Source organism: Elephas maximus, chromosome 7 (assembly GCF_024166365.1).
Source record: "Elephas maximus indicus isolate mEleMax1 chromosome 7, mEleMax1 primary haplotype, whole genome shotgun sequence".
Taxonomy (NCBI): Eukaryota; Metazoa; Chordata; class Mammalia; order Proboscidea; family Elephantidae; genus Elephas; species Elephas maximus.
The window spans coordinates 11382038-11408470 of NC_064825.1; the positions used below are offsets into that span (position 1 = coordinate 11382038).

At 37.4% G+C, this 26433-nt stretch overlaps 1 protein-coding gene across 1 annotated transcript in view; it reads right to left on the reverse strand.

Annotated features, from left to right (window-relative positions):
- Window positions 1–26433, reverse strand: part of ATM (ATM serine/threonine kinase) — a 150374-nt gene that overhangs the window by 103458 nt on the left and 20483 nt on the right. Inside the window, exons 6-16 of the mRNA XM_049889351.1 lie at window positions 23838–24003; window positions 22933–23171; window positions 21004–21167; window positions 19732–19901; window positions 17921–18292; window positions 17014–17208; window positions 15736–15831; window positions 14649–14874; window positions 11973–12098; window positions 11266–11391; window positions 10283–10372 (exon numbers count right to left, since the gene is read on the reverse strand). Of these exons, the coding sequence (XP_049745308.1) occupies window positions 10283–10372; window positions 11266–11391; window positions 11973–12098; window positions 14649–14874; window positions 15736–15831; window positions 17014–17208; window positions 17921–18292; window positions 19732–19901; window positions 21004–21167; window positions 22933–23171; window positions 23838–24003 (1970 nt within the window). The remainder of the gene's footprint in view (window positions 1–10282; window positions 10373–11265; window positions 11392–11972; window positions 12099–14648; window positions 14875–15735; window positions 15832–17013; window positions 17209–17920; window positions 18293–19731; window positions 19902–21003; window positions 21168–22932; window positions 23172–23837; window positions 24004–26433) is intronic.

Genomic DNA, 26433 nt, shown 5'->3' on the forward strand with positions numbered 1-26433 from the left:
CCAAACCAAATAATTCAAGATTCATTTTAGGTATGAGCACTGCAGTATTGCCTCATGTGAATGTCCTGCAACAGGGAAATGAATATATATGTTTGTAACGGAATAATATGAACCCTTTAAAAAATTTTTTTTATATTAAGAGGTTTTGAAATACCCAAAATTGATGAGAGTGTGGAAAAAAAGTATCAATTGGTATGACTATTTTGGAGGTTGCCATGAGTCAGTGCAGACTCAATGGACCTATCAACACAACAACTGTGTGTGCCAGGCACTAGTCCAGACGGAAGAGTATGTATAGCATTATACCATTTCTATATAAGAAGACAAATAAATACCACAATGAGAATACGCTGCTCATCTGGCCAGGGTTTTTTTTTTTTTTTTTAAATAATTTTTATCATGCTTTCAGTGAAAGTTTACAAATCAAGTCAATCTCTCACATAAAAACCTATATGCACCATACCACATATGCCCATTTACTCTCCCCCTAATGAGTCAGCCCGCTCGCTCCTTCCAGTCTCTCCTTTCGTGACCATTTTGCCAGCTTCTAAGCCCCTCTACCCTCCCATCTCCCCTGCAAAAAGAGATGCCAACATAGTCTCAACTGTCCACATGGTGCAAGTAGCACACTCCTCATCAGCATCTCTCTCCAACCCATTGTCCAGTCCAATCCATGTCAGACGAGTTGGCTTCGGGAATGATTCCTGTCCTGGGCCAACAGAAGGTTTGGGGACCTTGATCGCCAGGGTCCTTCTCATCTCAGACAGACCGTTACGGCTGGTCTTTTTATGAGAATTTGGGGGCTGCATCCCACTGCTCTTCTCCTCCCTCAGGGGGTCTCTGTGCTGCTCCCTGTCAGGGCAGTCATCAGTTGTGGCTGGGCACCATATAATTCTTCTGGTCTCAAGATGATGTAGTCTCTAGTTCATGTAGCCCTTTCTGTCTCTTGGGCTCTTTATTACCTTGTGCCCTTGGTGTTTTTCATTCTCCTTTGATCCAGGTGGGTTGAGACTCATTGATGCATCTTAGATGGCTGCTTGCTAGCGTTTAAGACCCCAGACGCCACACTTCAACGTGGGATGCAGAATGTTTTTTTAATAGATTTTATTTTGCCAATTGACTTAGATATCCCCGGAAGCCATAATCCCCAAACCCCTGCCCCAGATTTGCTGAAATACGAAGCATTCAGTTTATTCAGGAAACTTCTCAGCTTTTGGTTTAGTCCAGTTGTGTTCACCTCCCCTGTATTGAGCATTGTCCTTCACTTCACCTAAAGTAGGTCTTATCTACTATCTAATCAGTAAATAACCCTCTACCACCCTCCCTCCCTCCCTCCCTTCCCCCTTTCGTAACAACAAAAGAATGTTTTCTTCTCAGTTTAAACTATTTCTCAAGATCTTATTGTCTTATACAGTATTTCTCCTCTTGCCCCATTAAAACCCATTGCCGTCGAGTCAATTCCAATTTTTGCAACTGACTAATTTCACTCAGCATAATGCCTTCCAGGTTCCTCCATGTTATGAAATGTTTCACAGATTCATCACTGTCCTTTATTGATGTGTAGTATTCCATTGTGTGAACATACCGTAATTTCTTTATCCATTCATCCATTTATGGACACCTTGGTTGCTTCCATCTTTTTCGTACTGTAAACAGTGCTGCAATAAACGTGGGTGTGGATATATCTGTTCGTGTAAAGGCTCTTATTTCTCTAGGATATATTCCAAGGAGTGGGGTTGCTGGGTCATATGGTAGTTCAACTTCTAGCTTTTTAAGGAAGCACCACATCAATTTCCAAAGTGGTCTTACCATTTTACATTCCCACCAGCAGTGTGTAAGTGTTCCAATCTCTCCACAGCCTCCCCAACATTTATTATTTTGTGTTTTTTGGATTAATGCCACCCTTGTTGCAGTGAGATGGAATCTCATTGTAGTTTTTCTTTTTATTAACTTTTATTGAGCTTCAAGTGAACGTTTACAAATCAAGTCAAACTGTCATATATAAGTTAATATACATCTTACTCCTTACTCCCACTTGCTCTCCCCCTAATGAGTCAGCCCTTCCAGTCTCTCCTTTCGTGAAAACTTTGGCAGCCTCCAACTCTATCCTCCCATCCCCCCTCCAGACAGGAGATGCCAACACAGTCTCAAGTGTCCACCTAATATAATTAGCTCACTCTTGATCAGCATCTCTCTCCCACCCACTGTCCAGTCCCTTTCATGTCTGATGAATTGTCTTTGGGGATGGTTCCCGTCCTGTGCCAACAGAAGGTTTGGGGACCATGACCGCCGGGATTCCTCTAGTCACATCCAGACCGTTAAGTATGGTCTTTTTATGAGAATTTGGGGTCTGCATCCCATTGATCTCCTGCTCCCTCAGGGGTTCTCTATTGTATTCCCTTTGAGGGCAGTCATTGATTGTGGCCGGGCACCAACTAGTTCTACTGGTCTCAGGATGATGTAGGTCTCTGGTTCATGTCTCTTGGGCTCTTAGTTGTTGTGTGACCTTGGTGTTCTTCATTCTCCTTTGCTCCAGGTGGGTTGAGACAAATTGATGCATCTTAGATGGCCGCTTGTTAGCTTTTAAGACCCCAGACGCCACATTTCAAGTGGGATGCAGAATGTTTTCATAATAGAATTATTTTGCCAATTGACTTAGAAGTCCCCTTAAACCATGGTTCCCAAACCCCTGCCCTTGCTCCGCTGACGTGTGAAGTATTGTTTATCCCAGAAACTTCTTTGCTTTTGGTCCAGTCCAGTCCAGTTGAGCTGACCTTCCATGTATTGAGTGTTGTACTTCCCTTCACCTAAAGCAGTTCTTATCTGCTAATTAATCAGTAAAAAACCCTCTCCCACCCTCCCTCCCTCCCCCCCTCGTAACCACAAAAGTATGTGTTCTCAGTTTATACTATTTCTCAAGATCTTATAATAGTGGTCTTATACAATATTTGTCCTTTTGCCTCTGACTCATTTCGCTCAGCATAATGCCTTCCACGTTCCTCCATGTTATGAAATATTTCACAGATTCGTCATTGTTCTTTATCGATGCGTAGTATTCCATTGTGTGAATATACCACAACTTATTTACCCATTCATCCGTTGATGGACACCTTGGTTGCTTCCAGGTTTTTGCTATTGTAAACAGAGCTGCAATAAACATGGGTGTGCATATATCTGTTTGTGTGAAGGCTCTTATTTCTCTAGGGTATATTCCGAGGAGTGGGATTTCTGGGTTGTATGGTAGTTCTATTTCTAACTGTTTAAGATAATGCCAGATAGATTTCCAAAGTGGTTGTACCATTTTACATTCCCACCAGCAGTGTATAAGAGTTCCAATCTCTCCGCAGCCTCTCCAACATTTATTATTTTGTGTTTTTTGGATTAATGCCAGCCTTGTTGGAGTGAGATGGAATCTCATCGTAGTTTTGATCTGCATTTCTCTAATGGCTAATAATCATGAGCATTTCCTCATGTACTGTTAGCTGCCTGAATGTCTTCTTTAGTGAAGTGCCTGTTCATATCCTTTGCCCAATTTTTAATTGGGTTGTCTTTTTGTGGTTGAGTTTAAGCAGAATCATATAGATTTTAGAGATAAGGCACTGGTCGGAGATGTTGTAGCTGGTAATTTTTTCCCAATCTGTAGGTGGTCTTTTTACTCTTTTGGTGAAGTCTTTAGATGAGCATAGGTATTTGATTTTTAGAAGCTCCCAGTTATCTGGTTTCTCTTTGTTATTTTTACTAATGTTTTGTATTCTGTTTATGACTTGTATTGTTACTTCTAACGTTGCCCCTCTTTTTTCATCCATTATCTTTTAGACTTTACGTTTAGATCTTTGATCCATTTGGAGTAAGTTTTTGTGCGTGGTGTGAGATATGGGTCCTGTTTCATTTTTTTGCAGATGGATATCTAGTTATGCCAGCACCATTTGTTAAAAAGGCTGTCTTTTCCCAAGTCAACTGTTTTGGGGCCTTTGTCAAATATCAACTGCTCATATGTGGATGGATTTATGTCTGGATTCTCAATTCTGTTCCACTGGTCCATGTATCTGTTGTTGTACCAGTACTAGGCTGTTTGACTACTGTGGCTGCATATGTTCTAAAAACAGGTAGAGTGAGGACTCCCACTTTGTTCTTCTTTTTCAGCAATGCTTGACTTATCTGGGGCTTCTTTCCCTTCAATATGGAGTTGATGATTTGTTTCTCCATCACATTAAAAAACGTAGTTGGAATTTGGATCAGAAGTGCATTGTATATACAGACAGCTTTTGGTAGAACAGACATTTTTATAATGTTAAGTCTTCCTATCCATGAGGAAGGTATGTTTTTCTACTTATGTAGGTCCCTTTTAGTTTCTTGCAGTAGTGCCTTGTAGTTTTCTTTCTGTAGGTGTTTTAAATCTTTGGTAAGATTTATTCCTAAGTATTTTATCTTCTTGGGGGCTACTGTGAATGGTATTGATTTGGTGATTTCCTCCTCAATGTTCTTTTTGTTGATGTAGAGGAATCCAAGTGATTTTTGTATGTTAATCTTGTAACCGGATACTCTGCTGAACTCTTCCATTAGTTTCAGTAGTTTTCTGGAGGATTCGTTGGGGTTTTCTGTGAATAAGATTATGTCATCTGCAAACAGAGATAATTTTACTTCTTCCCTGCCAATCCAGATGCCCTTTATTTCTTTTTCTAGCCTAATTGCTCTGGCTAGGACCACCAGCACAATGTTGAATAGGAGTGGTGATAAAGGGCATCCTTGTCTGGTTCCCCATTTCAAGGGCAATGCTTTCAGACTCTCTCCATTTAGGACGATGTTGGCTGTTGGCTTTGTATAAGAATTTTCCTTCTATTCCTATTTTGCTGAGAGTTTTTATCATGAATCGGTGTTGAAGTTTGTCAGATACCTTTGCTGCATCAATTGATAACATCCTGTGGTTTTTGTCTTTTGTTTTATTTATATGGTGGATTACATTAATTGTTTTTCTAATATTGAACCAACCTTGCATACCTGGTATAAATCCCACTTGGTCATGGTAGATTATTTTTTTGATATGTTGTTGAATCCTATTGGCTAGAATTTTGTTGAGGATTTTTCCATCTATGTTCCTGAGGGATACAGGTTTGTAATTTTCTTTTTTTGTGGTGCCTTTACCTGATTTTGGTATGAGGGATATGCTGGCTTTCATAGAATGAGTTAGGTAGTATTCCATCATTTTCTATGCTTTGAAATACCTTTAGTTGTAGTGGTGTTAACTCTTATCTGAAAGTTTGGTGGAACTCTTCTGGGCTAGGGCTTTTTTTTTTGGTGGGAGTTTTCTGATTACCTTTTCAATCTGTTTTTTTTGTTATGGGTCTACTTAGTTCTACTTCTGATTGCGTTAGTATAGGTAGGTAGTGTGTTTCTAGAAATTCATCCATTTCTTCTAGGTTTGCAAATTTGTTAGAGAACAATTTTTCATAGTAATCTGATATGATTCTTTTAATTAATTTTAGTTGGGTCTGTTGTGATACGGTCCATCTCATTTCTTATTCTGGTTATTTGTTTCCTTTCCTGTGTGTTTTTAGTCAGTCTGGGCAATGGTTTATGAATTTTGCTAATTTTTTCAAGGAACCAGCTTTTGGCTTTTTTAACTCTTTCAACTGTTTTTCTGTTCTCTAATTTATTTAATTTTGCTCTAATTTTTATTATCTGTTTTCTTCTGGTGCCTGATGGATTCTTTTGTTGCTCACTTTCTATTTGTTCAAGTTGTAGGGACAGTTCTCGGAGTTTGGCTGTTTCTACTTTATCTGTGTGTACATTTATTGACATAAATTGACCTCTGAGCACTGCTTTCGCTGTGTCCTAGAGGTTTTGATAGGAAGTGTTTTCAGCCTCATTGCATTCTATGAATTTCTTTATTCTCTCCTTAATGTCTTCTATAACACAGTCTTTTTTTCAGCAGGGTATTGTTCAGTTTCCAAGTATTTGATTTCTTTTCCCTGATTTTTCTCTTATTGATTTCTACTTTTATGGCCTTATGGTCTGAGAAGATGCTTTATAATATTTCAATGTTTTGGATTCTACAAAGTTTTGTTTTATGACCTAATACGTGATCTATTCTAGACAATGTTCCATGTGTGCTAGAAAAAAAAGTATACTTTGCAGCTGTTGGGTGGAGTGTTCTCTATAAGTCTATGAGGTCAAGTTGGTTGACTGTAGCAATTAAATCTTCCGTGTCGCCATTGAGCTTCTTAATGGAAGTCTTAGCCTTCACCGAAAGTGGTGTGTTGAAGTCTCCTACTATAATTGTGGAGGTGTCTATCTCACTTTTCAGTTCTGTTAAAGTTTGTTTTGTGTATCTTGCAGCCCCGTCACTGGGTGCATCAATATTTAATATGGTTATATCTTCCTGGTCAATTGTCCCTTTAATCATTACGTAGTATCCTTCTTTATCCTTTGTGGTGGATTTAACTTTAAAGTCTATTTTGTCAGAAATAAATATTGCTACTCCTGCTCTTTTTTGATTGTTGTTTGTTTGATATATTTTTTTCCATCCTTTGAGTTTTAGTTTGTTTGTGTCTCTAAGTCTAAGGTGTGTCTCTTGAAGGCAGCATATAGATAGATCGTGTTTCTTTATCCAGTCTGAGACTCTCTCTTTATTGGTGCATTTAGTCCATTTACATTCAGCGTAATTATAGATAAGTATGTGTTTAGTGCTGTCATTTTGATGCCTTTTTACGTGTGTTGTTGACAATTTCATTTTTCCACTTATTTTTTTGTGCTGAGTTTTCTTTCTAAATTGTGTTTTTCACTTTCAAAGTAGTTGAATTTATTTTTGCTGAGTTGTTATCTTTATCTTGGTTTTTATTTTGAAGTATGGAATTGTTAGATCTCCTTGTGGTTAACTTAATATTTACCCCTATTTTTCTAAGTAAAAACCTAACTTGTATCATCCTATATCCCCTTGTTTTCCTCTCAATATGGAAGATCTATGCCTCCTGTATTTAGTCCCTCTTTTTTGATTATTGTAATGTTTTACATAATGACGTCAATGATTCCGTCTGGAGCATTTTTATTTTAAATTAATCTTATTTCATTTTTGTGTTTTCCCTATTTGAGTTTATATCAGGATGTTCTGTTCTGTTACCTTGTGTTGGTTATCTGATATTATTGATTTTCTGACCAAAGAATTTCCTTTAGTAATTCTTGTCACTTTGGTTTGGTTTTTGCAAATTCTCTAAGCTTGTATTTAATCTGTAAATGTCTTAATTTCACCTTCATATTTGAGAGACAGTTTTCCTGGATATATTATCCTTGGCTGGCAGTTTTTTTCCTTCAGTGCTCTATATATGTCATCCCATTGCCTTCTTGCCTGCATGGTTTCTGCTGAGTAGTCTGAACTTATTCTTATTGATTCTCCTTTGTAGGAGACTTTTCTTTTATCCCTGGCTGCTTTTAAAATTTTCTCTTTATCTTTGGTTTTGGCAAGTTTGATAATATGCCTTGGTGATTTTCTTTTGGGAACTATCTTGTACGGTGCTTGATAAGCATCCTGCATAGATATCGCTTCATCTTTTCTGATGCCAGGGAAGTTTCCTACCAACAGATCTTTAACTATTCCCTCTGCATTTTCTGTTATCCCTCCCTGTTCTGGGACTCCAATCACATGCAAGTTATTCTTCTTGGTAGAGTCCCACATGATTCTTAGGGTTTCTTCATTTTTTTTAATTCTTTTATCTGATTTTTCTTCAACTTTATTCGTGTCAATTGCCTTATCCTCCATCTCTCCCACTCTGCATTCCAATTCCTCAATTCTGCTCCTCTGACTTCCTACCGAGTTGTCGAATTCTGTAATTTTATTGTTAATCTTCTGGATTTCTGAATGCCGTCTCTCTATGGATTCTTGCAGCTTATTACTTTTTCCATTATGTTTGAATAATCTTTTTGATTTCTTCAACTGCTTTATTAGTGTGTTCCTCGGCTTTTTCTGTAGATTGTCTTATTTCATTTCTGAGTTCATCCCTGATGTCTTGAAGTAGTCTGTATATTAGTTTTTTATATTCTAAACCTGGTAATTCCAGGACTGTATCCTCATTTGGAAAAGATTTTGATTCTTTAATTTGGAGATTTGTAGAAGCAATCATGGTCTGCTTCTTTATGTGATTTGATATACACTGCTGTCTCTGAGCCATCTATAAGATATTGTAAGGATGTATTTTATATTTGTTCAGAATGTTATCTTCTTGTTTTGTTTTGTTTCAGTATACCCAGATGGGCTACTAGATTGCATTATCTTGATTGTTGTAGCCTTCGAATCACTTATGTCCTATTACCAGATGGTTGGAGCTGTTACAAGATAAATGAGCCTATGCGTCCATTCACTATTCTTGAATAGAATCAGCTTAGGTGTGCTGATTGTGGGTCACCTAGTGTGTGTTGTAGGGTGTCACCTATTAACTTAGAGGAGTAGTGGTGATGCTCGTATTCACCAGATTCTAGTAGCGGCAGGGGGTCACACTCTGACGAGGGCAAGATGCTGACAGCCTTCCCCCATGTGCCACTGAGGTAGGAGTGTCTCTATTCCCGGAGCACTTTGGTGAGAGGGCTCTCCTGCTGTACCTTAGGCACCTAATGCTCGTACCTCTAAAGATTGGTAGGCGTCACTATCCTCAGACCCCTTTAGCAGGTGGCTAGGTGGTGTGGGTGGAGCTTTAGCTCTCAGTTCCCTGCAGTGGATCAGTAAGGGCTCTATTTAATAGGTAGAGAGATATCAGACCTCCAAAACTTGTCTTTCCACTGCTTCACTAAAACAATTACAGTCAGATCTCCATCAGAATTGCCTTTGCATTATAATAGCCACCTGGTTCCCTGTAGGGATGAAAGCCAGAGACTGTGGATCTCTTTTGCTTGGCTGGAGCTGGTTGTGTATTATTATTCCAGTTTAGGGAAGTCAGGGAAGGATTTTTCTCTCCAAGATTGTTAACTTCTGCTTCTCTTAGGCCAGGAGAATGGGTTAGAAACCACCCCCCAACCCCTGCAGGGCACTTCGCTCCCTGGCCCAAGAAAGATCAATGTTAATGAAGCCACCTGGGGCAGGAAGGGGAGGGATCAGATAGATAGGAGAGAGTAGCGCTGCAATATAGACAAAGTTACTTATCATGTTTGGTGAAGCCTGTTTTACCTGAGATTCCAGAGGGTCGTGTAGCCTGTGTGGGTCAGCTGGGTTGAGACTGCCCCCCCAGGGTCAGGCCTGCATCCTGTGCTTGTGCCCTCTCAGGAAGCCGCGATCAGCTCCTCTGTTCCTAGTCCAAAGCTCAGCGCCAAGGTTTTCTGGCTGGGACACTGTGCTCCAGACTCCAAAACCAGTCGCTGCTTCTCCATAATTTCTCCTTCTCCTGTCAGCTGCATGGGTGTGCAGCCTGCGTGTGCTGGCTGGGTTTCCAGCCAAGGTTACTCCAGGGGTTTAGGGCTGCGTCCTGTGCTTGCACCGTTTCGGGAAGCTGTGACCTGCTCCTCAGCGCTTAGCCTAAAGCCCAGCACTAAGGTTTTCTGACTGGGACGTTGGCTCCAGGCTCCAAAAACAGTGGCTGCTTCCCCATGGGTTCTCATTCTCCTGTCAGCCACATCACTGTGCAGCCTGCTTGCACTAGCTGAGTCTCCGCCAAGGTTACTCCAGGGTTAGGGGATAGGGCTGCGTCCTGTGCTTGCCCCGTTTCAGTAAGCTGCGATAAGCCCAACCACTCTGTCACCAGGGAACTGCGAGGGCTCAAGGCTATGGCGGGGGATGCTGGTTCCAGAAGCGGTCGCTGCTTCACCGCGCGGCTTTTCACTCCCGTCACTCAGGTGAACGCCTTAGCTCTGTTTTTGATGGTCGGGGTTCGTAAATTGTCATGTATGTGATCGATTCACTTGTTTTTCTGAGTCTTTGTTACAAGAGGGATCTGTGGTATCTTCTACCTAGTCAGCCATCTTGGCCCCACCCCAAAAATCCCCAAGGTTTTTTTAAAGAATAAAGAATTATTTTGAATTTCAGACGGTATTACATAGAAATACCTATGAGCCTGGAGCCTGGATTAGTTCCCTATCTTACACTTCATTATTTATTGAGAATATATAAGCCAGGTTCTGTTACGTATTGATATAAGGAAGCAATCAAGTATATCTTCCCTCCAAAATCAAATTACTTTAATTTCTACACTTTAAAAAATACATCAAATACTGAGATGCATCCCAATTTGAGGGAGATTTCAATGAGAAAAATATACAACTTAGAATCAATGCAATACAGTAATAAAACAGGAAGCATACTTACTAAACTTTTACAGATATCTGCAATGTCATTCATTAGCTTTGATGTTAACAATCGTAGAAAAAAGCCAGATGTGATCTTATTTGGATTGTGCTGTAGTTAAAAGAAACAACAACAAAACCAGGGAAACAAATTAAAAAAAAACAAAAAATAATATTTTCTCTATCTTGAATGAAATATAGATTTTCCTCTGCACTGGAAGTTATCAATCATAAGAAGTATGGGTAAAGGGTTTGATATACCAGGGCCAAGATATAAGTTGCTTCGAAAACACTAAACTCTTTACTTACAGTAATAATTACAGCACATTTCTTTCCTTGTGCTTTAACAGCATTAAAGCAAAATACCAGTTATTAGTAATTGAATGTTAGAGTTTATTCTTCCATTTCTCCCTTTCCCCGTTTACTCCAAAAGGCAGAAAACACTTTATAAAACAAAAACTATATGCTGATAATATTGATATATGGCCATGTGCTTAATATCAGCTTTCAAAGATGTGTCCAATTATTATCAACACTCTGGTCTGGCTCAGGTACCCCTGAGCTCTGCTCCAAATCAAAACAAAAACTACAACTCTTGCAATCAAACATAACGTAAGGGTATTTGGGTACCAGAGTAATGTATATGCTGGAGTCATTTATCTTTTTGTGGCTCACTAGCCCTGGTATAGTGGCATGCACATCACATAGGCCATAGTCAACAAGTTTTTATTAAATGAATGAAAATATGCTGTCAAAGTCATCCATATAGCTGTATAAGAAAGTGGGAAAAACCTTAGAAACCTCACTGTAATGATTAAATTTGCTTCACGTGAAACTAAGATTACCTATTCCTTAATTTTTTTTGGACATTATCTTTACATACCATTCAATTTAATTTTAAATCAGCATATAAATTTATTAAGGGACCAAAAATAATAATACTAACACCAACCAGTAACCAACCCCCTGGATAGAGTATACCACCAAGTAAGAAGAATATCTTACCTTGGTACAGTTGCACAAGCAACTTGTACATAGAAGCATCACATTTCTCAATGAACCAATTCTAGATTCCTCATTTGTCTTATTTTTAAACATAGTGATACTTTCTCCTGCGCATTGCATTAGGGACTATTAAGAATAAAAGGAAAAATCCAAGTTCCAGTTAAAATTATGGTTTAGTGATTCCTTTATAAAGTTTCATTTAAGAGGCAAAATTAAGTTTTTTTAGAAGTTACCCTTGATCATATTGTATAATTAAAAACTATGAATAATCTAGCAAAATGGCAAATCTTACACCCTGCTCTCCCTGCAAATCAAAACTTTGAGAGAAGAGTATCCAGAGACCAAAAAAAAACTCACGCTTACAGCCTACTTGATTAACACCCTTAACCAAGGTTGGTTTGGAATAACAGATTACCAAAAAAAAAATCTTTTTTTAAAGTACAGATGAAAATCACCATTGTTGTTAATAAAATTAAAAGCTACTGTGACATGATTTCAATTACTGTATTTATACTTGGCTTAATATAATTTCAAGTCTTAAGGAAGGGCAAATGGTTATCATTTCTTCTCAGACTATCTCAGTGAAAGAGAAGAGGGTTAACCTATATAAATTTTATGTGTCCCAAACAAACATCAAACATACCAATTATTCCAGGAATAAATTTCATTCATATTATCCAAAACTTCATTGGCATAAATTCTCTTACCTTGGCTTTCTGGAATAATTCTGATTTATACGCTTCTTCTTCAGCTATTACACCCATGTAGCAATAGCAGCCGAGAACACCCACCAAAAGACTTGAACACTGCACAAGTACTTCTGAATTTGTAGTCTTAAAGCAAGCCATAAATAAAAAAATACATTGCATCAAAAATTTTGGATATTATATAATTATCTTTTGAGAAAACAAATTTTATGTACATGTTAAGAGACAAGTGTTCGCTTAATTGAGCTTAACAGTGGCATATTTCTGCATATCTCTAAAAATTTCAACATCTAAGAGATCACTGCAGAGTTATGACAATCAGGCTTCTCAGGAAAAATAGATGTATCTTCTACTGCCCATGTAAGACATGTCCTCTTAAAGTGGCACAGTGTAGCGCATACAGTGGGCCCTTGAATATTTGAGGCAAAAAAAAAAAAACAAAAACTGACAGGCAAACAAATGTTTCTAAGTCTTAGAACATGAGTAGAAATTGGATTCATATAACCCCAAAACCAAATGTACTGCCATCGAGTCAATTCCGACTCATAGCGGCCCTACAGGAAAGAGTAAAACTGACCCATAGTGTTTCCACGGTGGTAAATCTTTAAGCAAACAGGCTGCTACATCTTTCTCCCAGAGTGGCTGGCGGGTTTGAACCGCTAACCTTAAGGTCAGCAGTTGAGTGATTTACCCACTGCGCACCAGGGCTTCTTGGGTCACATAAAGGGACACTAAGATGATATTTTGAGTTTCTGAAGGATAATAACCTTGACTTATTCAGCTTTTTAAGCTCCACAGACTAACACAAAGCATTTTTGCTAGCAGATGTTTATCCAATTTTATAGAATTATGTAAGAGCTTACAAAGGTTATATAAAAAAATAGTATTTTTAGATTTCTTTCCTATATTATAGGGAATGGCATTTTAGGGGATAATATGGAAGACCATGTTACTTTGTAATAAAAGTGGTTACGACTGTGATCCAGAAGAATATCAGTAATTAAGGGTAAGACAGACCAAACAGGCAGACTATCCCTTTCTCATTTTTTCAGGTCATTGCCCTGGAGTACTGAATTAAGTCATTTGAGTAGTTTATGTATTTTATTTTATTCAGCAAATACCTTATCACTTACCATTTCCAGGAGTCCCTGGGTGGTATAAACAGCTAACATGCTCTGCTGCTAAATGAAAGGTTGGCTGTTCCCATGTCCACCCAGAGAAAGGCCTAATGCTCTGCTTCTGAAAAATCAGCCATTGAAAACCCAATAGTTTTACTCTGACGTACATGGGATCACCATGAGTTGGAGTCAACTGGATGGCAATTGGTTACCATGGAACAAGGCACCATGGACACAAAGATTAATAACACTACATATGTCCTTTAATAAGCTCATTTTAAGCATAAGAGATAAAATATATACATAAATATCCGTAGTATAAAGAAGATACTAAGTGCCATAAGAAAATGTAAATATCAAGTACTATGAAAGTTAAAAGATGACAAATTATGATGACTCAGATTATCTAAGTAAGGCTTTAGGAAAGATTTTGACGTGTGGATGATCTGAACACAGAAATGGATAGAAAGATATTCTATGTCAACAGAAACAGGAGTTAATTTTGGCAAGAAAATAGCAAATACAAAGAGGTTTGTGATTTCATGAGGACAAATTACAAGACGATCTCTAAAAATGGATGATTAATAGTTCATTTATTACCTTTATTAATTACCCTTCCTCTGAGTGCCACCAAAATCTATTAGAGCAGTTTAAATTATGTCCTTTTAATTATATAATCTCTGTACTCAAAAATCTTTACTATTCACTACTAACCTACCCAGGAAGGTTCCTTAAGTATAAGGAATTCTACTCCTTTTATGTCTACCAGAATTCTTTTTTTTTTTTGTACAATTTTTATTGTGCTTTAATTGAAAGTTTACAAATCAAGCCAGTCTCTCACACAAAAACTTACATACACCTTGCTACATACTCCCAATTACTCTCCCCCTAATGAGACAGCCCACTCTCTCCCTCTACTCTCTCTTTTTGTGTCCATTTTGCCAGCTTCTAACCCCCTCTACCCTCTCATCTCCCCTCCAGGCAGGAGATGCCAACATACTCTCAAGTGTCCACCTGATCCAAGAAGCTCACTCCTCACCAGCATCCTTCTCCAACCCATTGTCCAGTCCAATCCATGTCTGAAGAGTTGGCTTCAGGAATGGTTCCTGTTCTGGGCCAACAGAAGGTCTGGGGCCATGACCACTGGGGTCCTTCTTGTCTCAGTCAGACCATTAAGTCTGGTCTTTTCATGAGAATTTGGGGTCTGCATCCCACTGCTCTCCTGCTCCCTCAGGGGTTCTCTGTTGTGTCCCTGTCAGGGCAGTCATCGGTTGTAGCCAGGCACCATCTAGTTCTTCTGGTCTCAGGATGATGTAGTCTCTGGTTCACGTGGCCCTGTCTACCAGAATTCTTGGTATAAAGGAACTAATCAATTATTCTTCAATTTTCATGCTTAAGATTTCCTTATTTGTGGTCATGTATTCTCAATTTGCTTTTAAAACCAAACCTCTCACTACCATCCCTAGTGCCTTTCCTACTCCTATTTCCCGTTTTCCTTCCTAATAATCTACTCAAAGTTTAATCATATACAGGCTTTAGTTCTTTTTTAAAATCTCACCTCGGATGGGTAATTATTTAGAAGTTGTTCTGATAATGCCAGAAGATAGCGATCCAGTGATTCCTTGAGATTTTGGTGGACAGAAAATCCGATGCTGGATTGGTGCTTTTCTGTAGCACATTCTTTCACAATGGTCAAAAAATCCATTTTGTCAAAAGTTGTCCGAAGAAACAGTTCTTCTACTTCTAAGAATGAAGGCTCTTCTTTACTTTTTTGATGTTGCTCACTTGAAGGAAGTAGAATTTTTAATTTGTAATCAAGCTAATACATATCTTAGAAATATAAGTGAAAACATGCATCTGCATTATTCAATATTCAAGGCTGCTTAACAATTACTGGATTCTTTTAAATGCTTCTCTTCTTTGAAATTTGATACTCACTTGTATCAAATGTCATTATTCAGTAGCAATTTTACTAATAGATAAAGACAAAAAACAAAACCTCCAATTTCAAAGACAAATTTAGAAAGTATTAAAAAGCAAACACTAATAGTACAGGATATAAACACTGAGATTAACAGTATCTGAACACATTCCCCCTTTTCCACCTCTGACTTCTCCACAATGTAGAATTTCTTTCCTTTTATGCCCTTTTATGAGCGATAAGTAATCTGCACCAGAGAGTTATTTTCAACCAGTGACTACACAATAAACCTCTTGAGTCAATTAAAATAAGGTTTTTAGACTTATTTTTGTTTTCCATATCCTCAATTTTAAGTTTTTAAGGCTAGAAAATAGTCAAATCTTACTACTTTGATGTATAAAAACTAGTCATACCTTTAAAAACTCACTTCATATAATTTTTATGTTCTGAATTTCCCATCATAACCACTCAATTTCTTCCATTGGCAAATGTCATGTTATACTATGCAGCATTAAAAAAAAGTTAATCCAAGTGTAAAATTACAAATATACATTATAACCACCGAATTAAAAGAACCTTTTCCCTGCTTAACTGTTGTGATTTTTAAAAATTAACCAGTTCAGTTCATGATTATTAGGATGCAGCCATGACCTTGCTAAAATTATTATCTTTTTACTTAAAGCTATATCTTAAAAACAGCAAAGAGCTCTATCACGTAACGTACCATTCTGGTGCGCTTTGCAAAAAATTCATTGCAGCTTTACAGTTTTTCATAGTGAGACTCACAAGAATTTTCTCCAGTGAAAGATGCGGAAACTTACTATGAAGGAAAACAAAACACTTCATTTAAAACACCAAAAGTCATTTAAAGAATTTTTTACGCTTAATAGTGCACATTTGAATATATCTAAGTGGACTTTTAAAATGTGGATCCTAAATTAAAATTCCTTTTATTTGTGCTGAATTTCTTAACATCTGAAAGGAGAACTTACGGAGCACACACTCTGTTTTTAACGTCTCCAACGCTGCCTGGAAGCAGAATTAAGTTCAATTTTTATAAAAAGATCACTTCTAAAACAAACAAAGACCGTGAAATTAAAGTGAGAGCACTAGAATCCAGAGGTCTGCTCTGCAACAATACAGGTCAAATTACTCTCTGGAAATTTCCATTCAATGGAAAGGCTAAGTGGGCAAGCTACTCTTGCAGTTCTAGGGTTTAGTCCCATTTTGTCCTTGTTTCTTCACCAAAATTAATGTAACACAGCTCACCCCAAAGATACTCCCACTATGATTAGGGATTCAGGATCCATCTGAGTCAGATATCATGCTTAAAGAATTACATGCATATTGTTCACACACATTCCCCTAGTCTCGCTGTCCAGGCAGAGAACATCAACAACAAAAAAGGATCTAACAGAAACCCAGACACTACACACAGAGCACTATAAAGAGAATATATAATATGTAGGGCTAGTTCTGGGACAGAAGCCCTGGTGGCACATCAGTTAAGCACTCAGCTAATTGAAGAGCTGGCGGTTCAAACCCACCCAGCTGCTCTGGGGGAACAAGACCTGGCGATCTGCTTATTACCTTTATTAATTACCCCTTTCTCTTAAAATGTCACCAGAATCTATCAGTTTAAATTATATCCTTCTCATCATATATTTCTAGACTCAGAAATCTTTACTAGCACTTAACAACAATAACAAGCTCTGGCAAATTCTGCATTATCACTGTGAAATAAAGCCATGTGGTATCAGACAAGTAAAGGAGAAAATCAAAACCAAATCAAACCCGTTGCTGTTGATTCCAATTCATAGCGACCCTACAGGACAGAGTAAAACTGCTCCATAGGGTTTCCAAGGAGTGGCTGATGGATTCGAACTGCCAACCTTTGGGTTAGCATCCGAGTTCTTAACTACTGCGGCACAAGAGCTCCAAGTAAAGGAGGGAGTATTACAAAACTAAACAAAAACAGCAGCCTGCTAATGACTGAAATTACCTGTGAAGAATTGGAGGCAGCTCTGTACTGTCTTCTAGGTCATCCTCTAACTGATAGAATATGAGCCATTTCATTATCAATTCCCTTAATGAAAAACTTCTATTCACTTCACAGATATTTTGCTCTACTCTTGCTTTTGCTGTTTCCGGAATTACACATATGGTCAGTGCCACTGTCAAACAGCATACTGCAGGACTATAACAAAACAGAGAACAACTGTTGTTAAAAGTAAGCTCACTGAGGGACAGAGACCTTATCTACCCTATTTACTACTGTGCTTCCTAAGCTTAGGACAGTACCTGGCACATGATAGGCACACAGTAAACTTTTGTTGACAAAATGGACACGAACATTGTAAACAGTCTGGTTATATCTAAGAAGAGTCCTGATTAAAAACTACCTCTTAGGGGACAGGAAAGCTGGTAATGGGGAACCCAAGGTCAAGAAGAGAGTGAGTTGATATGTCATGGGGTTATTAACCAATATCATAATACAGGTGTACAGTTTAATGAGAAGCTAGTTTGTTCTGTAAACCTTCATTTAAAGTACGATTAAAAAAAGAGAAAACAACAACAACAACAAAAAACTACCTCTTATCATAACAGTAACCAGTACTTATAGAAAAAAAAAAAAAAGGCTATGAATACTAAACAATTAATTGTCAATTACAGATAAAGAAAATTCAAACTCTAATTCTTTAAAATTGATCTTTGGTAATCTCGCCACATTTAAAACTAAATTCACATCTATTCATTTATTAAGTCTTCCTGGCCAAACAACAAAGCTTCTGAAACAGAACTCAACACACCTTTAACCAAAGTAACAAACCTATAAAAACGGTGGGGTGGGGTTGAGGGGGTAATATTTGTGTATGTATAAAATCTGACACAATGCATATTCAACTTACCATGAAGGTCTGCAGGCTGACCCAGTAAATAACTTCCAGAATTCTCTATCAATTTCAACTAAACTGCCTTGAATTATGGCTCCAAGTAAGCCAAAGTTTTCAGCTTGTGTTTGTTCAGAACTTATACTGCGAAAGGCAATACACCAAATTTTAAACCAGAGTTTCAGTAACTCTGACTTTTGTGAGCTTTCTAGATTTGAAATCTTGCCTTGACACGATGCAACTTCCATAAGACATCGTAACACATATGGTGTGCGTTCCCCACGTCGCTGTTGAGGTAGAAGCTGGCATAGTATTATCAGTAATGGTGATAGCTCACAGTTAGGTAAGCTTGCAGGATACTTTGATATTAACTGGGTTGCAATCTGTAACCTAAAAGAAAAAATAATTCACTTGAAAACTATTCAATCCCATTAACAAACTAAAAGAAAACAATACTCTAATTAGAGCATCACCATCATCTTACTCTCAAAATAAACAGGCTCTTAATATTTACCAAGCCCTACTTCCTGAAGTGGCAGGAAGAACAGTAACTTTTTGGCTTGCTGGGTAAGCTATTATATTTAACTTTCACAAAAACTTTAAAGAATAATTAAATTAACAATACTATACTTCTAAGTTATCCCACCTACCCTTCTCTTCAGCTACCAATAACATTCCTCTACAAGATAAAAACAAACAAAAAAGCTGTTTTCCCTTGACATTAATTCAGTTAATTCCATAAATATATGTTGTGAGTTCTCTAGAATGTGTGCTTTTCAAGAATAGGAATCTTACCTTATTCATCCCTGCATCCCTAATGTTTGGCACACAGCAGGTATTAAATAAATAACACCTGGCTGAATGGACAAATTGAAGCATCCAAAACAGGCACCCTGAACTATACAAAATAACATGATCTTAAATAAAAGTTATCTACAGCAATAGAAAAGTACATGTAAATGCTCCATCAACCTGGTAAAAATCAATAAAAGTGCAATGAACACAAAGGCTTAATTGTAATTCACAGTTTTCTAATCGTCTTTAGGTAAGTTACTTAACCTTTTTGAGTTTTAGTTTTCTTTTGTGTAAACAAGCTGAACTGGATAAATTCTAAAGGTTGCTCCAAAAAAAAATCCAAGCCCATCACCACTGAGTCTATTCTGACACACAGCTACCCTACGGGACAGAGTGGAACTGCGTCATGGGGTTTCCAAGGCTGTAATCCTTATGGAAACAGACTGCCACATCTTTTTCCCTCAGAGGGGCTGGTGGATTTGAACTGCCAACCTTTCCGTTAGAAGCCAAGTGCTTAACCACTGTACCACCAGTGCTCCCTATCAGGCCTAATAATTTGTCATTCCACAGAAGGACCTGTTATTTTATACATGCAACTAAAGAAGTAAATAATAACCTTTTATCATAGTACAAGGTCAAAATTACTCTGCGATTTCTGAAGGCTCTTTAATTTCTTCCTAACCTAATCCTATGCTACTGGAGGGTGCTAGAATCTCTTTGTGTTGAGGCATACAACTTAGTGATTTTCATGAAGCGGGCATCACCCATTACCTACCAGACAGCCATTTCCCTTTCTTTCTTGCTATTGCAATATGCTTACGAGAGGTGGGCCCTGTTCCCTGCCCCACCGGATAAACCATGACAGTTAATCTCAGTATGTCATGGCAATCCCATTCTCCTTTGCAAGTGATTGGTTTGGGAGTAGACAAATGACCTAGTTCTGGCCAATGAGATAAAAAGATTCTGCTGGAGATCTTCTGAGAAAAGCTAAATGAGACTAAAATGACATTGAATGAGAAAAAACATGAAATTACCAAGGCACAAGATCAAAATCATTCTGTGATTTCTGAAGTTGATCTTTAATTACTTCCCAGCCTAATTCTACTCTCCTCCTTTTGCAAGGTACACTGTGATCGCTACGTTCTCTTTGTGTGGTAGTGTAAGACTGAGAAATCTCCAAAGATCTGGTATTTTCATTAAAAATCTGTAAGATGACAAAAGGAAAAAAAATTATTTTCTAATGAAAAAAAGTCCCTCCTCAAATGAAGACATAGGGAAGTCATGAAGCAAGAGTAATAAATTACAGAAATATATACGAATACAGTGAAAAACAAACATACTGAAAGAAATACAATGGCCCTTTGAAAAGCAGAAACTATCAAGTAATATATCAGTTTTATTTCCTGGAAACATTTACTAAAAGCACCAACACATCTAAAAATAAGGCAAAACCTACTTTTTCAAAGGGATTAAATCTTAAATTTACCATTAAGAAATTATTTGACAGGGTGAAATTATCTAGGATGTTAACTAAATCTCTGGGGAAACACTTTTACTCACAAACATTAGGTCACTAACTGAGGACTGGACAAATAAAATGTAATATATCTACATAATGGATTACTATTCAGCCATCAAAAGGAATAAAGTACTGATACATGGCACAGCATGGATGAACCCTGAAAGCATTATGCTAAGTGAAAGAAGGCAAACACAAAAAGCTGCATATCGTAGGATTCCATTTATGTGAAATGTCCAAAATAGGCAAGTTCACAGAGACAGAAAGTAGACTAGTGGCTGCCTGAGACTGACTACTGGGACTGACTACTAATCAGTACGAGGTTTCTTTTTGGGGTGATAGAAATGTTTTGGAATTAGACAGTAGGAATTTTCACTATGGTACATAACATAGTGAAAATACTCAAAGTCACTGCACTGTACACTTTAAAATGCTGAATTCTATGATATCTGATTTTGTCTAATTAAAAAAAAAAAAGGAGAAGAAACGGTAAGGTTAGGGTCATATTATTTCTTATAGACAATCTTGTAAGAATGAAAAAGTTCATCACTAGTTTTCATGAAATCCGTATCTGCAAAAGAGTTATCTTTTAAGTTAAAATGGTAATTACAGCTATTTACGATATTTTAAAAGGAAAAGTTACAAGCACAGAGTACAACTATACAGGCTTTTTATCAGAACACAGGTTCAAAAAGCCCAGTAAGAGGAAAAGTAACAGGAAATTTCAAAATTGGACAACAGATACATTGAGGGGATTCAAATTTCAAAACATAAAGACTTACTATACCTGGTGACAAATATCTGCCACCAACTCAATCAAGTTTTCCTTAACAGCAATATTACGAGATCCTGAAGAATATTTTCCTCTACTTCCTATATGACTTATCTCGTTCACTAGCAGATCATATAAATTGTATAAGATACTTTGCCATTTCGTTGATGCATAACCACCTGTAATTAAAAAAAATTAAAGTGCAATTTATATATATACTCCACCACCAACTCCCACAAAATTATTCAGCCGTTAAGGAGGAAACAACATTAAAACATCTCTTCAGTACTAATGCCTCTTCTACAATATCTCTCACAATCTCTACTTCGTAACGCTGTCCGTTCCACATTCAGAAAGCTGTATTTGTTGTAAAGTTGTTCTACATTCTCGTCTAAAATCTTTCTCCAATTTCTTCTCTCCCTGACGCAAATACGGTTAGTATATTCTCTTTCACACGAGGACCAAGTTCTCTACATCTTTTTTGACATAAAACACGACCAGTTATTCCAACTACCATACAAATGATGTTATCCAGACTTATTATCCCAGACATTTTTCCGGAGACATTCCAGCCAACTTATGCCCCTCTTAATTAAAGTGTCTAATGTATAAAATATGGTAAACATAATACTCCATCTGTGGTCTGACCAGTATGGGGAACAATGGAACTATTACTTCCCAAACAGGGTACTACACATAGATTAATGGAGCCTAAAACTACATTAGCTTTTCTGGCAGTCTCATCATCTTGTCAACTTTTAATTCATGTAAATCTGTAGTTAACTAAAACTCTTAAACATTTCATATCATCACCTCCTAATCTTCATTCAGGTGAGAGCTATGTGAAAGATGAAAAATATGAAAAGCCACCATTCTCTAAATTCTAGCAGTTTTGCGGGCTACAAATATATCCAACTGTACTTACTAGGAGACCAAGAAACATGCTTTTGGTAAAAAGTGGCTCCAATTAGGTTTTTTTTCCCCCGTTTTAGCTGCTATTACTCAATGTGACACGCTTTTTCAAGAAGGTTACTAAACTAGCCATGATGAATTGATCCAAAGGGTAGCAACAGCCCAAAGGCAACTGAGCATATGGGTACTGATTCAGCTCCAATTCCACCCACTAAAGTTCCTATCTACTGAATAGAGCTACATCACTCAAGCAATACTCTTGGTGAAGGACAAAAGTAGAGGAATCAAGTGAGGATAAGTCATTTATTTCTGGTTGTTTTCCAAGCAAACAGGGGTCGGGAGTAACTATGAGGCTTAAGGTAGCAATTCTCCCTTTCCGCCTAACATTTCTATGAAAGTAATCTGTATGTATCTTCCTTAAGATCTGAATGATACGACTGCCTGCTTTCAGTCCACGTTTATCTATTTTAGCTTCTAATATAAGCAATATATAGATAAACAAGATCCTGCTTTCTCTAAATTGTTTCGTCCTTATGTCTGTGTCACACCTCTTGAAATAAAAAAAACAAACCCACTGCCGTTAAGTCAATTCCGACTCATAGTGACCCTACGGGACAGAGTAGAATGGTCCAACAGGGTTTCCAAGGAGCGGCTAGTGGATTCGAACTGCTGACCTTTTGATTACCAGCCGAGCTCTTAACCATTGCACAACTAGGATCCCACGTCATACCTCTTAGCACCTAATAATTGTTGCAGAGTCAGGTCCTAGAGGGCACAGATAGTGTAACTTATTTGTCTGCATTCCTCAAAACATCTAACATTGTACTGAACAGAAGGTAAGACACATTATAACCCACTACTACAGCTGCAAATTCTAAATACATGTGAAAAATATCCCTCATGACTAATAACACTATCAAGCTGATCAATCCACAGGAAGGTCATATCCTCGTACAGAATGTTGATTTCATACGTAATCCTCTATGTTTCAGTGAAGAAGCAAATTCAAAACAGTAAAGACCTCCCATATACCTTTTTCTTGGGTTTTGGCTCCCTTTGGATGATGGATATAAATTTGCAGTTGAAATAATTCAATAATCACTTCTTTTAAGGAATCATTGAGTCTATGTTGAGTCCAAATATAAAGCAATGTAGGAAGAATTTCATCTCCTAATTCACACACTCGAATTCGAAAGTTGACGGCCAAAGTCTTGAGGAAGATAATAAGGGCTGCTAAGACATGATTTAGGCCTGCAGAGCTCTTCTCTTGTCTGTGACATAAGACAAACAAACTCAAATTGGTTGAACAGGGGAACGAAAACTGCAAATACCGAAGAAAGTTAAGAAATTGCAAGCTGAAAAGAAAAAAAAAATCTGATTTTCAAGTTCCAAAAGCCTCAGTTTCGGAACTATTCAGAAAAAAAAAATCACAGCAGCACTACACAGTCCCAAAAAGATAGTTCTTATTTGGTGCTAAGAGACCACTCTTGTTAGCCTTCCCCACTGTCTAAAAATACACAAAACTGATATGTAATAGCTACCATTTAAAAATGTTTCACATTATAAATTGAGTAATGCCACACAAATTTACGATACTTATTTTTCCAAAGTACATTCCTATTTTATTTTATTCTTCATACATTACATCTATCCTCAAGATGAAAAAAATGAAAATACTTAGGATATTTAACTTTTCTTGTCATTAGAAGAGCAAGGCAGAGCTCTCACTTGAAAACGTCACTTAACGTCCCACACGCTGGGTATGCAGGAAGTGTTGGGTGTGACTGCAATGGTCCTTGGGAATCCACCACTTTTAAAGCAGTAAAGAGTCACTGCCTTAAATGGCAGTATTTTTAAATCACTGAATCTACAACACAGCCTTGTAAGAAGACCAAATGAATTTTTTAACACCAAACAAAACAAAAAGATTAAATTACCTTGCACACTGAATAGCCTTGGAAAAAAAATCCAAAAATTTGGGATTTAATGCATCAGTTTGTGAACAGCACCCTTTGGTCACAGTGTAAATTATTCTGGCGACTAAAACTCTATTAATGTCCTGTGATGGTTTGAAATACAACCTGAAGTACACAGACAACAATTCTGAAAATAAAAATAAAAAAAAAAAGAGTATTCTTAGTTACATTAAAAAATTATGTAAGTATTTAACTTAGATGTCAAGATTCAAATTAAATATTTCATAATCCCATACAAAGATTAAAAATTGCTGCAATTTAATTTGCGTTTAACACAGTAAGAGTACCACAATAGTATTTTATTCTATATAAGTTGCCTTCAAGACAGAATAACTGCAGGCAACTGGCTATGCGACCACCTGTTTAAAAGCCAGACCTCAGACAGGCCTATGTTCCTTCATCCAGGCCTCAAAGGTTTGAACCAGTGCCTAACAAAGCATGTGGCACAGAGTACACACTCCGTAGTTTAGTTTTTTTTTTTTTTTTTAATGTTTGATTAATAATGTGCATAAAATGTGTCTAAAACTGTGAAGGGTCTGAGATTTTAGTCATAATTTAACAAACTAGCTTGCCAGTTTCATGGATGTTGGAAGAAAACATGAGATTCCTTGATCAGAGGAAAAGGATAGTTTACTTCTCACAGCAATGACAGTAGCCAGAGTACCTTCATTTCTGCACCTGTTCCTTATCCCAAAAGGAAACATGAAAAGGCACAGGCGACACAAGTGGACTGCATTGTAGAGAGGAACCCTGAACTTTTTATAAAGGGCCACAAGCAAACGTGTCCTTTGCCCTAGAGGAAGCCATCATCTCTATCTCCCAACACTGTTCACTATACAGACATCCTATAAAGACAGTCTGGAATAAAAAGAGTCAGCATCTCTGCTCACAAGACGTACAGAAATGTAAGGGACCATGGAAAATTGTTTCCCAATCAAAGCAAAGGTAAAGTTTCTAACACAGGATTTTCTTCTGATTAAGATACACAGAGTCCTCAGTAAAAGGAGCAAGAACACCACCTATAGTTATTTTCTTCTTCAACCCATAGTCACGTGACTCTGCAGAAATGGATACATAGTTGAAAATCAGAGATCTTAAACACAAAAGAATAAAAGCAATATAAATGCCTCAAACATTAAATAGTAAATAAAACAACTTTAAAAATGATTCCTATCATGCTATCTGATGTTAGTTTACATACCTCTAGATCTGTGCTCCCCAAGGATTCACTACATAGAATACCCAGACTATGGTAGAAATATGTATGAATTAATACAACCAAATTTGGAAATAAGAAAACAGGAGGAGTCATCATCTTTATCATTTCTCTCTCCTTACTTTGCAGGGGAAGAGCAGTGAAATAGGAAAAGCCCTCAATGCCAGTTAACAGTCTCATTAAAGCATGGGCTTCAAGGATTTATGTTAGTTGGGTGAAATGATCCAAATTCTTACAGAATCTCACATACCCTCCTAGTAGGTGCTTAAAAAGCTAGTATAAGACATTCAGTAAAAATCTCGGAGGAGTAAAGTCCAGCTTTTTCATAAAAGGATGCAGTGCACGCCTCCAGATGAATTCACCCCTCTGTGAGTTCAGTGGGAGCCCTGGTGGCACAAGACTCAAACAGCAGATGGTAGAACAACATGACACGAAAAAGGAGTTTCTGGAGTTAAAAAAATAAAATAAAGCCTCAAATAACACCATTAAACAGATTCCTTGGGACTTTATACATAGACTATCATATCTGCAAATAGGGATAGTTTTATTTCTTCCTTTCTAATTTGCATTTTTTTTTTTTTTTTGTATACCTTTTATTTCGTTTTCCTGCTTGCCTAATTGCCCTACCTTGAATCTATAGTACGACGTTGTGTAGGAGTAGTGAGAGCGGCCATTCTGCTTTGTTTGCAATTTCTTTTATGGAAGGTTTTTAATTACAACTTCTATTTCTTTAATAGCTACAGGACTATTCAGTCTACTTCGTATTGGGTGAAGTTTTGATACCAAACCAAAAAGCAAACCTACTGCCACTGAGTTGGTTCTGACTCACAGAGATCCTATAGGACAGAAAAGAACTGCCCCACAGTGTTTCCAAGGCTGTAAATCTTTACAGACGCAGATTGCCATATCTTTCTGCCATGGAGTGGCTGGTAGGTTCGAACTGTAGACCTTTCAGTTTGCAGCCGAGTGCTTGAGTTTTTATAGTCTGTGGTTTTTGAGAAATTGGTTCATTTCATCTAAGGTGTCAAATTTGTATATACAGAGCTGTTCATAGGATTCCCCTACTATGCTTTTAATAGCTGCAGGATCTGTAGTTACACTCATTTCATTCTTGATACTGGGTAATTTGTGACTCCTCTGTTTTTAACTTAGTTATTCTTGCTAAAGGTTATCAATTCTTTTGATCGTTTCAAAGAATCAGCTTTTTGTTTAACTGATTTTTCTCTTTTCAATTTCTTTTTTTTTTTTTTTTGCTTTTATATTTCTTTTCTTCTGCTTGCTTTGAGGTTTTAGTTTTTGTTTTTCCCTCTTCTATTTACTTGAGTGGGAGCTCAGAGTCTT